The 13,595-nt window shown below is 39.0% G+C and overlaps 1 protein-coding gene across 1 annotated transcript in view; it reads left to right on the top strand.

Annotated features, from left to right (window-relative positions):
• slc25a36a (solute carrier family 25 member 36a) overlaps nucleotides 1-13,595 on the top strand; it is an 89,867-nt gene that overhangs the window by 35,636 nt on the left and 40,636 nt on the right. The window contains exons 2-3 of the mRNA XM_043702039.1: nucleotides 994-1,164; nucleotides 8,636-8,713. Of these exons, the coding sequence (XP_043557974.1) occupies nucleotides 994-1,164; nucleotides 8,636-8,713 (249 nt within the window). The remainder of the gene's footprint in view (nucleotides 1-993; nucleotides 1,165-8,635; nucleotides 8,714-13,595) is intronic.

The raw sequence follows: 13,595 nt of genomic DNA, 5'->3' as shown, positions 1-13,595 counted from the left end.
GTGTAGTGAGAGATCTACTACTTAAATGCTTGGTGGCTAAGACCATAATAATCAAAGTGCATTATTGAGCTACAGTTAGTCTTATTCATTATGGTTCAACATTTTTGTTCCTTTTAAGAGAGCAGTTACTTTTCTTGTGATAAATCATGGAATTTGTTTTCCATGTTACATTTATATGTATGAAAATAGCTTGGACGTGGAAAGTGAACTTAGCCTTGGGTTGTGATTTCTATCTTGCAGGAGGTGACTGTTGCCAACAGACAAATTTACTAAACAAAGCATCGCATTGTTCAGAGATTCACTTGAAATTTTGTCCCATGAAAGTGCTGCCAGATAACTGGACATTCCATAGTTGAAGAAGCTGTACAAGATTGAGTCTTTTTGTGTTTTGTATCAAGACTTTTGCCAATTTGATAACTTTGATTTTGTTTGTGCACTTGATAAATCAAGTGAACTTGAATGTTTTATGGCAAAGTTTTTGGTGACGAAAGGGCGATGATAGTTCCTGGCTACTGAGGTTTGTGCCTGGTCTTGTGCTTCTTGTACTAGTCAAGTAGTTACATAATTGTTATTTAAATTGCTATTAATCAGAGCTTTCTTTTCTGCTAACTTTCTTTGTTTGGCTCTTGAGCTGTTTCCATTGCTCAGATATGGTTAGGATGGGCACTATTGATCTACTAATCATATGACATATGTTATCATTGTAAATTGTGGACAGATGTGCAATAAAAATTATTTGGATTTGGAAAGGAAGTTAATTAACTTTGATCGTTTCCTTCCAAAGTCAGCCATTTTAAATTTTGAACTACTTAAATTTCCATTTTCAGTATCCTTGTGTGTTTCATCCATTGAGCTAGTTGAGAACAAAGCAACATAGTGCTCCTGACTCCTGTAGAGACAAGTTTGCTATGTTACGTAGAATGATCATTTTCAGCATTTTTATATTCTGACTAAATATTTATTTTGAACTCCACCTTTTTTATGTTTTGACAGCTGTGGGGGAACAGTTGGAGCTATTTTAACGTGTCCTTTGGAAGTAGTGAAAACCAGATTGCAGTCATCATCCGTCACTTTGTATATCCCAGAAGTTCACTTCAGTACAATAAATGGGGCACGTGTGAGTCGTGTGGCTCGGTTCTCACCTGGCCCTCTGCATTGCTTGAAGTAAGTTCTGCATTTTCCAAGTTGGAAGCATTGTTCGTGGGCTCTCTGTTTATGTAATTGTAAAACTAATATTTAAATGTGGTATGTTAAATGTAGTAGTCACATTTGTGCATGCGGAATAGGTGCTTAATTTCTTGGTTTTCCCCATGTTTATCTTTTTTTTTCCAAAAATGTGTTTAACTCTTGTTAGAGGATAACTATACCCTTTTGATATGTGAATCATAACTACTTGAGATCAAGATTTGGTTTGATGGGTAGTGACAGTTTCTAGCTAAAAAAGAAACTGTCACTGAATTTAATTATGTTCTTGAACAAAGTCTAGCAGGAGCCATGGGTGGCGAAGAATCAGGAAAGCTTCTTTCTTTTTTCCCATTGGTAATACTATATTTGGATATAGTCCCCTTTTACCAGTTTATGGAGGAATCCATCTTCTCTTTCTGCTACAAAAATACAATTTATAATTTTAGACTATAGTCGCAAAACTTAAGAACATCTTTCAGGATGGGGTTAGTGATAAATCTGAAATAAATTGAATCACCTGTTTAAGAAATTTAGTTTGCATCTCAAGTGAATGCAATTCAAAACAAGGCTACATTTATTACGCTTAAAAATTAACCTGTGTTTATCTTTCAAGGTTAGAATTGATAGTGGGGGAAAAATAAACTTAATATGTGACCTATCTCTAAATCTGTTAATTGAACATTGTAGTTTGGAGAGAGGGAAGTGATACACATCAAAGTATAAGTTTATTAACATAGGTTACATAATCTGAGTTGTGTTCAAGGTAAAATTATCCCAATATGATTCCTTAGAGTGAGATTTGGAGTGAACCCTTGGTACAAAGGTTCAGTTATTTACTTTATCCATGTTTGCCGATGGAAGCAAGTAGTTATGTTTGGGAACAGACTGAGGCAGATGCAACTTTTTTTTTTAAACATAGACAAATGCTTACTAAATTGGCAGAGTTCAGAAAGAAATGTCATTTTGCCTGCACATCAAACAAGTAAAATACTAATGTTATGGTTCACTACATGGAACATAGGTGGGCTGTATCTCTTTGAATTTCATCAAAAAAAAACGATTTAGATTTGTTCCAATGAGCAGCTGCAGGAAGAATTCTACAGTAGTCCTCAGTACCATAAGGCAGAACGTAGTTAGCAGGGCTACCTTGGGAGGCAATTTGATATCTACCAGCAACCTCAACAAGGGTCTATGGCATTCTAATGATGAAGATGCACATAGCTAAATAAATTTAAGAACTCCTCTGTAGTATCTTCCTTGGGATAGTTGTAACTGTGAAGTGAATTCCAGAGGACTGTGGGATATCCTTTGGGTTGGTCCCAAGAAAAGCGAATGCATCTTCAAGATTTTAAGATAAAGTAACTCTTGAAAGTAAAAAATAGAATTGTGTTTTTAGCATAAGTCCTTACAAAATAATGTAACAGTAAAAGTCTTTGCTTTATTTAATTTAATTTATCTTTTAAAGTTTTTGTTGTAAAATGGTTCAGTCAGTTGATTACTAGGTGTCCAGACTTCTTCTGTTAACATATAATGTGCTGACCTGATGGAATATACAGTAACCTATTAATCTTAGACCTCTTCTATGCAACAAAGATTTACTAACAAACTAGTTTGTCCCCCACAGGATCCATTTCTCAAGCATCATAGGTGTCTCTTAAGTGCAGTTCTTTAACACTTTATTTCCCCTGTTTCTATCTATCTATCTGTCTGTCGCTCTCTTGCTTACACATGAATGTTGTTTCATTCGAGCTGCGTTTCAAATAATATTTACGTTGTTGTTCCTGGAGCGATCTTCTGTTCTGAAATCTTTATTTGTAATGTTTCAGGTAATTTTGTAAATTTCACTCCACCCTTGTACCCCAGCTCCTGTTTCCTCTGGTGTCTGATTATTGCACTCATGTTTCTATGCCTATATCTATCTGTCTGTTCGTGTTTTATATTCTTTGGAGCCAAAATAAGTGGCCGTACTTAATTTAACCACCTGTCACTTTTCTACAATGACCAATCAACGTGCATTGCTGCTGCATGCAAATTCCAGGCCAATGTTCACCTCTCTGACTGACAAGTTCCCTTTTAGAGAGGAGATTGGCACCTTTTGAGCAGGGCACAAAAGACTTCAACCAAAATATCAGGCAGGAAATACAAATTAGATTTAAATGATGAATAACAAACAAAATAAAGATTGGAATGAGCAGATGGGATTAAGGGAGCGAGGTGGACTGAAAAATTAAATTAAAACCTAGTTCTATTTGTATAGATTTTCATCTGAAGGAATGAGACTTGGCCAGTACAGTTAACCTTTCAGGGTCCAATAAGTAGTAATTGCTGATGAACAATTTATCACAAAGTTTAAAGGGTCACTTGATTCTGCATGTACTGCTTATTGTGTCTCTCTCTCTCATTAAGAAGCTCGTGGGCAAGCACAGCATTTTTGGATCATTTGTAATTGTTTTGATGCTGAATCAGTTGGTGAGGACAGACCCCTGTGGTACTTCTGATATCTCTGAGCTGTTTCTAGACTAATGTGTTGTTGGATACAGGTTCCTGTTCAACTTGCTCATAATTCCACTGAGCTTCAACCTTGCTATTGCAGTAATGTCCAGGCCAAATACGATATTACTTAGGAAAATTTGGGAGACAATACAACTTTCTTGAAATGTAGTACTTGCAAGATTTGTCAAGTGTACACTACTTGTTTCAAGAGATTTGTAAAGGATTGTACTCTGCAGTGTGATTAACTGTTTCTTAGGTTGTACCCTATCAAAATCTGATTTCTGCAATAGTAATGTGCTACCTTATAACTCATCAGTTTTTGTCTTGAATTGTATTGTCGTAGACATAGACTAGGTTCTAGAAAGCTAGTTAACACCCAGTCTCAATATCTGCTAGTTAGCTATTGAAGGATAGAAGGGATTACAGCCAAATCCAATGTTGTCCTTGCTGGAAATCCAAATGTAGTCAAGAATAACTAGATAAGGATCAGTAGTGGAAATATTGGTCTTGTATTAAACGAAGCATAGATGTGAAATGAATCGAACTCTTTTTATCAATTTTTGCCTGGCTTTGGGTACTGCTTTTTGGATTTCCAAATCAGTTGACTGAACTTCCTCAACAAAAAAGAAGTTTGGAATTGAGATGACGAAGAAAATATATGCTTATGGCAAGTATCAAGTGAAAAATACAATTAAGAACCAAGCTGAATATAAAATGTTCAGAAGGAAGTTTAAAAAGCAAATGAATAAAAGCAAAGATGGTTTATGCAAAAAAAATCTGGAATCTAACAAAGGAGAATCTCTAAGTCTTTGATAGGCAAATAGTCATATAGCACAGACTTAGACCCTTCAGTCCCACTAGTTCACGCCAAAAATAATCTCAAACTGAATTTCGTCCCACCTGGCCTGTTTAGCCTGTTCCTGGCCCATATCCCTCCAAATGTTTCTTCATGTATCTATCCAAATGTCTTGTAAACATTGTAACTGTGCCCACATGCACCATTTCCTCAGGAAGTTCATTTGCAGACACAAACCACCCTTCGCATAAAAAAGATTGCCCCTCATCTTTTTTTAAAATCTTTCTCCTCTCTCCTTTTAAAAATGTGCACCCTAATCTTGAAATTCTCCATCCTAGGAAAAGACACCCCTACCAATAACTCTATCTATACCTCGCATTATTTTATAAACTTCTTTCAGATGTACACTCAGTCTCCTATATTCCGGTGAAAAAAGTCCCAGTCTATCCAGCCTTTCTTTATAACTGAAACGTCCATATCTGACAACAGCATAAAAATCTTTTCTGAACCCCCCCCCACCTAGCTTAATAGTCGTCTTCCTATAACTGAGTGACCAGAACTGGACACACTACTCCAGAAGAGGCCTCACCAATGTCCTGTACAACCTCAACGTCAGTTCCCAACTCCAGTATTCAAACGATTGCCTTCATTGCTCAAGCATGCTAAACATCTTAACCACCCTGACGCAAACTTCAAAGAACTATGTACCTTAACCCTCAGTCACTCTGTTCTACAACACTAACCAAGGCTCTATTATTAATTATTTAAAAGGTAAAAACAATGACTGCAGATGCTGGAAACCAGATTCGAGATTAGAGTGGTACTGGAAAAGCACAGCAGTTCAGGCAGCATCCAAGGAGCAGCAAAATCTATGTTTCAGGCAAAAGCCCTTCATCAGGAATACAGGCAGAGAGCCTGAAGGGTGGAGAGATAAATGAGAGGAGGGTGGGGAAAAAGTAGCATCGAGTACTCAAGGTGAGTGGGTGAGGGGATGAAGGTGATAGGTCGGGGGGAGGGGGGGGTGAAGTGGATAGGTGGAAAAGAAGATAGGCAGGTAGGACAAGTCATGGGAACAGTGCTGAGCTGGAAGTTTGGAACTGGGGTGAGGTGGGGGAAGGGGAAATGAGGAAACTGTTGAAGTAGTTTGTTTCAGGACATGGTTGAAGAGCTTCAGGGCAGAGGAAATTACTTGAGAGTTGCAGTGGGAGAGGGACTCCCTGAGATTCTTGTAGAGGAGGAAACCCTATCCTTATTTGTTGTACCAAAGTGCAGTACCTTGCATTTATCCACATTGAACTCCATCTGCCATTATTTAGTCCATTGATCCATTTGATCAAGATCTTGATGTAATCTTAGAAAACCTTCTCTACTGTCTACTATGCCACCAATGTTGCTAAAAAACTTAGTAACCATATTTTCTATATTCTGATCCAAATCTGTTCTATAAATGACAAACAAATGAGGACCCAGAACCGAAACCTGTGGAACGTTGACAGGTCTCCAGTCCAAAAAGCAACCTTTCACTACAGGTCTGTCTTCTGCCATTAAGCCAATTATGTATCTAATTGGCAAGCTCCCCCGTGAATCCCATGTGACCTAACTTCAATAATTAATCTACCATGTGAAACCTTTGTTGAAGGTTTTTCTGAAGTCCAAATGAACAAGGTCTATTGCTTTGCCCTCCAATGTTTTTGGTAACTTGCTCAAAAAAACTCAATCCAGTTTGTAAGACACTATTTTTCTCGCATAAAACATGTTGACTATCTCTAATCAAATTTTGCCCCTCTAATGTCCATAAATCCATCTTTTAAAATCCCCTCCAAGATTTTACTGGCAATCAAAATCAAACTTAGGTCTGTAGTTCGTTGGTTTGTCCTTACAACTTTTATTAAATAAAAGGTACAACATTAGCCATGTTCCAGTCATCAGGTACTTCACCTGTAGTAATAGATGCTGCAAATATTTCTTTGTTTGTTTATTTGTTTACAATTTCCTCCTTACTTTCCACCATGTTCTGGGATAAATAAAATCAAGTCCTTTTATATTCTCTAAGTCCTCCCAAAATTCCTCTTCGGCAATATGAACTGTTTTTAAAACCACCAAGTTTATTTCTCTACTTCGTGTTTCCGTCCCTTTCTGAAGGGAAGGCTAAGGCTGATTTCTGAACGGAAAGGAGTTTTACACTTGGAGTTGTGATATTACATGTAAAAATATTCATGTGTGCTTAGCAAGGAAGCCGATCTTGCCCCAGCCCATGGTGACAGAGGTTGAAACTCCACCACTAGAATTGTTCAAAATTGATAAGTAGAAACTATTGATGAACTATTTAGTTGTCAAAGTGGTGAGATGCATGTCGGCATTGTATTGAACAACTTATGTAGAAATTAGACACTGGGCATAATCATTGTCTTCCTTGGACTTGGGATGGTGCCAGAGAACTGGAGATCAGACCCTTGTTCAAATAGAAAGTTTGTCTTGATAAGCCCGGCAGTTCTAGTTAACCAGTTTAACCAATTAATAGTCACGTGGACAAATGAGTGTTTGGGAAGCCAGCATGGATTTCTTAAGCAAAACTCTTATTTAACTAACTCGTTGGAATTCTGTAAAGAGGTAACAGAGGATTGATGAGAGTAAAACTGTCAATGTAGTACACATGGACTTCCAAAAGGTGTTCAGTACAGTGAAGCACAACAGACTTGTGAGAAAATCTATGGGTCATGGAACAGTAATGACAAGGATATACAATTAGCTGAGGACTAGGAGTCCAAGAATAAAACTAATGGATATTTTGAGGCTGCAATAAGATTTGTAGCTGAGATTGCTGGGGATCAGTATTAGGATTGCTGCTTTTCCTAATTTATGTTAATGAGCTGGATCTTTGAATAAGAACCATTTCAAAGATTTTGGAAACTTCAAAACTTGAAGCTTTCTAATCCGAGGATGAGAATTTGGTACTCAAATAAATGGCAGGTGAACCTCCGCGCAGAGTAGTATGAAGTGATCCATTTTAGAACGTGGAGAGACGGTGTAAAATAAAGATCACCACTCATAAAAATGGTGCAGTAGCTGAGAGCCTTGGGTAGTTATGTGCATAAGTTGCTGAGGGTGTTTGGACAGCTGAAAAGAATGGCTAATAGACCTGACAATATCAGAAAGTTAATAGTGGCATAGAGTCTAAAAGCAAAATGTTTTGTGCTGAATGTGTGTTCTTCATTAGCTTGAAGTACTGTGTATGAAGAAACTATTCATAAAATGCTCAAGAACGTGAAGGGGTAGATTTTAGTTATTTGCTATTCAAGAAAATGAGATGTGAGAAAAGGTTTTTCTTCACAAATGAGTGGTTTGTGTCTGTAAAAGCGGTGGAGGCAGTTTCAATCTGAGCTTTAAGTTTCTGTTTTGATTTAAATGTGCATGATTACAGAAAGAGCAAGGAAGATGGCACCTAGTCATTAGAGTTTTGGAGAGCCAGTGCAGTCACAATGGACCAAATAGCAGCTTCTACAAAATCAATTCTATAATTCTCTGCCGTTGCGTCAGAAGCTCAGGGTTCAAGTCCTACTTCAGGATTTGGCCCAGAAAATGTACAAGGCCAAACTTGGGGCACTTCAATTGTGTCAAGTTGAACGGTGATGGCTGAGAGATTCTTTTTCAAATTTGAGTTTTGATGGTGAAATGGAAAGAATATCGTCCCCGCCTCCCCCCGTACTCCTCCATTGGTAAAGTAATGAATGGTTGTTCAATTTTTAAAATGGATCATTTAACAGATTTTCCACGCAGCAGTTCGGTGGACCACAAGAGAATTTGTCATATAGTGGCTGAGACAAGAAAACTTGTCTTTTAAGGGGAAAATATCAATAAATATTTGAAGTAAGAAAAGGGTTTTGGACACTTAATTAATCACACATTGTGGCATCAAAGCCATTGCTGACAGGATCATACAACTAGCTGCCGCCTTTTTCGTAAACTGTTCCAGTTCAAGGCTCATTTTCGCATCAGTCCAAGTTTATACAGTACTTGTCCAATTGAAATTTTGAGACTTTACAATAACCTAGTTTCTGAGCTCCACATCATCTAAAAGATGTATTTTAAATACAAAATCCATAAGTACTAGACATTTTCTTTCGTATACTCATTTCTCCTTTTTTATATTTTTTCCCCCAGGATGATTCTAGAAAAAGAGGGTCCGCGTTCTCTCTTTAGGGGATTAGGACCTAATCTGATAGGCGTCGCACCGTCAAGGTAAGCAAATTATATAGCTTATTTGCAGTGCCATGCAAGATCACATTTGATGTTTGAGTATTATTCATTTAAGATCGTTGTTTTAACTTATTGGCTAAAGAAATTGTCTTTCTGACTAGTGTAATGTGGAACGGTGGACTTTTTTTTTTCAAAAGCCTTTATGTTTAGAGAAGTTTCCATTTTGTACAGAATACACACAATGCAATTTATGTACAAGTCACTTTTTGATTTTGTGTAATATGGAATAAAGTTTTTTAATTTTAGTCCTACATAAATTTAAAACCAAGAGTATGCATAATTGTTCATTTTGTCTTCTCATCAAACCTCTGTGGCAACTGTCACGGTACGTTGTCTGCTGGTGCCTTTTGAAGGCTTGGTTATAGTTTGAGACTCCCAATTATGTTCAGTACATCAAATTCGTACTTGAGGCGGCCCAGGTCAGTGCCGTGGTGTGATCCAAAAGTAGTACCTAGCAGCGCCAGAAGAAGTAATGCATCCCCACTAACTAGTTCTTCCCTCCACTTTGATTTCAGTCAATTGCTCCTCTAATTGGAGGAGAAAATATCTCCTAACTGGCAGAAAGAGCCAAGTCTGTCAGCAATGTAGCTGACTTTTGACTCCCCACCCCATATGAGAAGATTCCCTGGTTGTGTGGAAGTGATTGAGACTGCATGTGCGGTCATAGAAACATCCCATAGGCAACCCAGTAAGCTTCATTGTGCTGTATTGCACGACCCTCCTATTTAGCACCAGTGTTAACTTGATGCTCAAGCTTCTACCCCTATTGCACAAAATAATTGCCTCTCTTCTCTTAAGCAGGAATGAGTGGTACCCACAGCACTGCTGGCATAAAAAGCCCATCAGTCCCTCCACTTCTGACTAAGAGGCCACAGATCCCTTTTTTTAAAGTGCTTTCTCCTACACTCTGTCACCTCATAGACTTCCACCTCTGCAGGTTCTCTGTCAAGGCTGCAAATTCAGAAGCATGGTCTGGTTAGTACATGACTGGTAGGTCTCTGTGGCTGATCAAGGAAGAAAGTCTTCAAGTTGCTGCATCTCAGCTGCTGGAGCCAAGGAACCTATCCAGGTCATGGAAGATGATGAGCGAGAAGGTGTCAGCCATTACTAATTTTGAGTGAATGTACAGTTGCAAGACGGCCATTCATCAGAGACACTCAATAAACTGGAGGAGTCCATCCCCCTCAGCAATACTGTGCTGCTTCTGGTATATGTGCATCTGGCTTGTCTCTGTGGGGAGCTTGGCGATTGCAGTGGAAAATCAGGTCTAGTAGAATGCCCATTAGCTGTCGAATGCGCACAGAGCTGCATTCCATTGCTTTTGCCATTTGACAGTGGGAGGGGTCAAATGATCCAATTTCATTTCAGGTATTAGTCTAGCAAACCTTCTCTGGAACAAAACAGAAATTACTAGATATTCCTGTTAGGGCGAAAGGAAAGGCTAGTCGGTATAGGGAATGCTGGCTGACGAAAGAAATTGGGTGTTTGATTAAGAAAAGGAAGGAAGCATCTATCAGATATAGACAGGATATATCAAGTGAATCCTTAGAGTATAAAGGCAGTAGGAATATTCTTCAGAGGAAAATCAGGAGGGCAAAAAGGGGGCGTGAGCTCACTTTGGCAAATAGAGTTAAAGACAATCCAATACAAATACATTAAGGAAAAAAGGATAACTAGGGCGAGAATAGGACCCGTCAAAGATCAGTAAGATGGCCTTTGTGTGGAGCAGCAGGAGATGCGGGAAATACTAAACGAGTATTTTGCATTAGTATTTACTGTGGAAAAGGACATGGAAAATATAGAATGTGGAGAAGCAGATAGTGATATCATGAAAAATGTCCATATTGCAGAAGAGGAAGTTCTGGGTGCCTTGAAATGCATAAAAGTGAATAAATCCCCAGGACCTGATCAGGTGTACCCTACAATTCTGTGGAAAGTGATTACTGGGCCTCTTGCTAAGATATTTGTAACGTCAATAGTCACAGGTAAGGTGCTGGAAAACTGGAGGTTGACTAATGTGGTGCCACTGTTTAAGAAATGTGTTAAGTTCAAGTCAGGGAACTATAGACCAGTGAGCCAGTGGGCAAGTTGTTGGAGGGATGTATATGTATTTGGAAAGGCAAGGACTGATTTAGGGATAGTCAACATGGTTTTGTGTATGGGAAATCATGTTTCACAAACTTGTTTGAGTTTTTTGAAGATGGTTGAGGGCAGAGCGGTAGATGTAACCTATATGGACTTCAGTAAGGTCTTCAAGGTTCCCCATGGGAGATTGATTAGCAAGGTTGGATTTCATTGAATATAGAATTGGCTCAAAGATAGAAGGCAGAGGGTGGTGTGGAGGGTTGTTTTTCAGACTGGAAGTTTGTGACCAGTGGAGTGCCACAAGGATCGGTGCTGCATCCACTACTTTTTGTCATTTATATAAATGATTTGGATATGAACATAAGGTATAGTTAGTAAGTTTGCAGATGATACCAAAATTGGAGGTGTGGTGCACGGCGAATGTGGTTAGTTCAGATTACAACGGAATCTTGATCAGATGGAGTTTAATTTAGATAAATGTGAGGTGCTGCATTTTGGGAAAGCAAATCTCAGCAGGACTTATACACTAATGGTAAGGTCCGAGGGAGTGTTGCTGAACAAAGCGACCGTGGAGTGCAGGTTCATAGCTCCTTGAAAGTGGAGTAGATAGGGTAGTGAGGAAGGCATTTGGTATGCTTTCTATTTTTGGTCAGAGTATTGAGTATAGGAATTGGGAGGTCATGTTGCGGCTGTACAGGACATTGTTTACGCCATTATTGGAATATTGCATGCCATTCTGGTCCTTCCTATCGGAAGTATGTTGTGAAACCTGAAAGGGTTCAGAAAAGATTTACAAGGATGTTGCCAGAGTTGGAGGATTTGAGCAATAGGGAGAGGTTCAGTAGGCTAAAGCTGTTTTCCCTGGAGCATCTGAGGCTGAGGGGTGACCTTATGGAGGTTTCTAAAATCATGAGGGACATGGATAGGATAAACAGACAAAGTCTCTTCCCCAGGGTGGGTGAGTCCAGAACTAGAGGGCATAGGTTTAGGGTGACAGGGGAAAGATATAAAAGAGACCTAAATGGCAACGTTTTCACTCAGAGCGTGGCGCATGTATGGATTGAGCTGTCAGAGGAAGTGGTGAAGCTGGTACAATTGCAACATTTAAAAGGCATCTGGATAGGTTTATGAATAGGAAGGATTTGGAAGGGTATGGTTCGGGTGCTGGCAGGTGGGACTAGATTGGGTTGGGATATCTGGTCAGCATGGACAAGTTGGACCGAAGGTTCTGTTTCCGTGCTGTATATCTCTATGACCCTGACTCAGCAGGTCTGGCAGCATCTACAGAGAAATCTGTTAATTTTTCGAATCAAGTGACCCTTCCTCAGAACCTTTTCTAAACTGCTTTCAACACTAGCATCCTTCCGTAAGAATGTATGAAGAAACGTCAGGTAATTGGTGCTCAGTAATAGAACTGGTGCAGGCACAGTGGGCTGAATGGCCCCTCTCTGTGCCATAACAATTGATTGTGAACTAAAATGACCAGTACTGTACTCCAGATTTAGACTCCACAACAGCCTGTGTACCTGAAGCATAACTACGCTACTCTTATTCAATTTGTTTCAAAATAAAACATTAATATTCTGTTAGCTCTGGTATTTTCTGTATTTGCATACAAACTTTTGTAATTCATGCACTAGGACACCCAGATCTCTCTGCAATCTCTCGCCATTTAGCGAAGATGCTCTTTCTTGCCAAAATGGACAATTTCGCACTTTCCCACATCATACTCCATTTCTTGCTTAACCTATCTATGAACTTTTTGTAGGGTCCTTGTACTCCTATCTGTGCGTTTAACAAGAGAGTATGCACTCCTTCGGGGATGGGAGATGCCATCTAAGCTGTGTCAGACCAAGATAGCCAGATCGCTGGACATTCACAGCAGGTGGACTGAGTTTATGCTAGTCAGTGTTTACCAGCTCTGGCCGTTTTAAATTGAGGAAAGTCTGGAATTTTTTTGTTGACATTGAAAAATCAGATTTTTAAAAATTCTCATTGTATTTGCCTAAATTTCTCACCACCATTGTCCACACTCTTCAATTCTACCTGTGCTTCTGTTTAGAAAGTCTAAGGTCTGATTATATTTTGCATGTGCTGTCAATACGCCCTGCCACTTTCAAAGATTAATACATGTGGACACCGAGGTGCCCTCTGTCCTTGCGCACCCTTGACTGGTTCATTTAAATCTAAGATTTCCTATCCCTTCCGACAAGTACCTCACCTAATTTCTCTATTCAGTTCCATCTAGGCGAAAGTGGGTACTGCAGATGCAAGAGATTAAAGATTAGAGTGGTGCTGGAAAAGGAGCATTCAAGGAGCAGGAAAACCAATGTCTCTGGCAAAAGCCCTTCATCATTAAGTTCCATGTTCCCATTCAACTAACCAATTGATGTCCTCTTGCAGTTGATGATTGGTATCATCTCACTGTTTGCCACATCCACAAGTTTACCATTGGCAACTTTGAAATTTGACTTGGATAAAAACAGTGCCTCTGAGCATTGGATCTTCACAGTCTGTCATCTGTATTCTTTAAAATAGCTGTTTACCAGACCTTGATGTTTTCTGTCCTTAAGCCACTTTGTTATCCAAGCAAACACCCTTCTATGAACTTCAATTTCATGTTTTGTCGAATGTTTTCTTAATATTCTATCTGGTCAACATCAATTGTAGTCCTTGTTACTCAACAAAAGCTTTCAATTATTTGAGTCAAGCATGATCTGCCTTTTACAAATCTGAGCTGGCTCATGTTAAGTCAAATCTTTCCAAGTACCTTTTTTTT

The sequence above is a fragment of the Chiloscyllium plagiosum genome, chromosome 13 (genome assembly GCF_004010195.1).
Source record: "Chiloscyllium plagiosum isolate BGI_BamShark_2017 chromosome 13, ASM401019v2, whole genome shotgun sequence".
In the NCBI taxonomy this organism is placed as follows: Eukaryota; Metazoa; Chordata; class Chondrichthyes; order Orectolobiformes; family Hemiscylliidae; genus Chiloscyllium; species Chiloscyllium plagiosum.
This window is presented reverse-complemented; position numbering and strand designations above follow the sequence as displayed.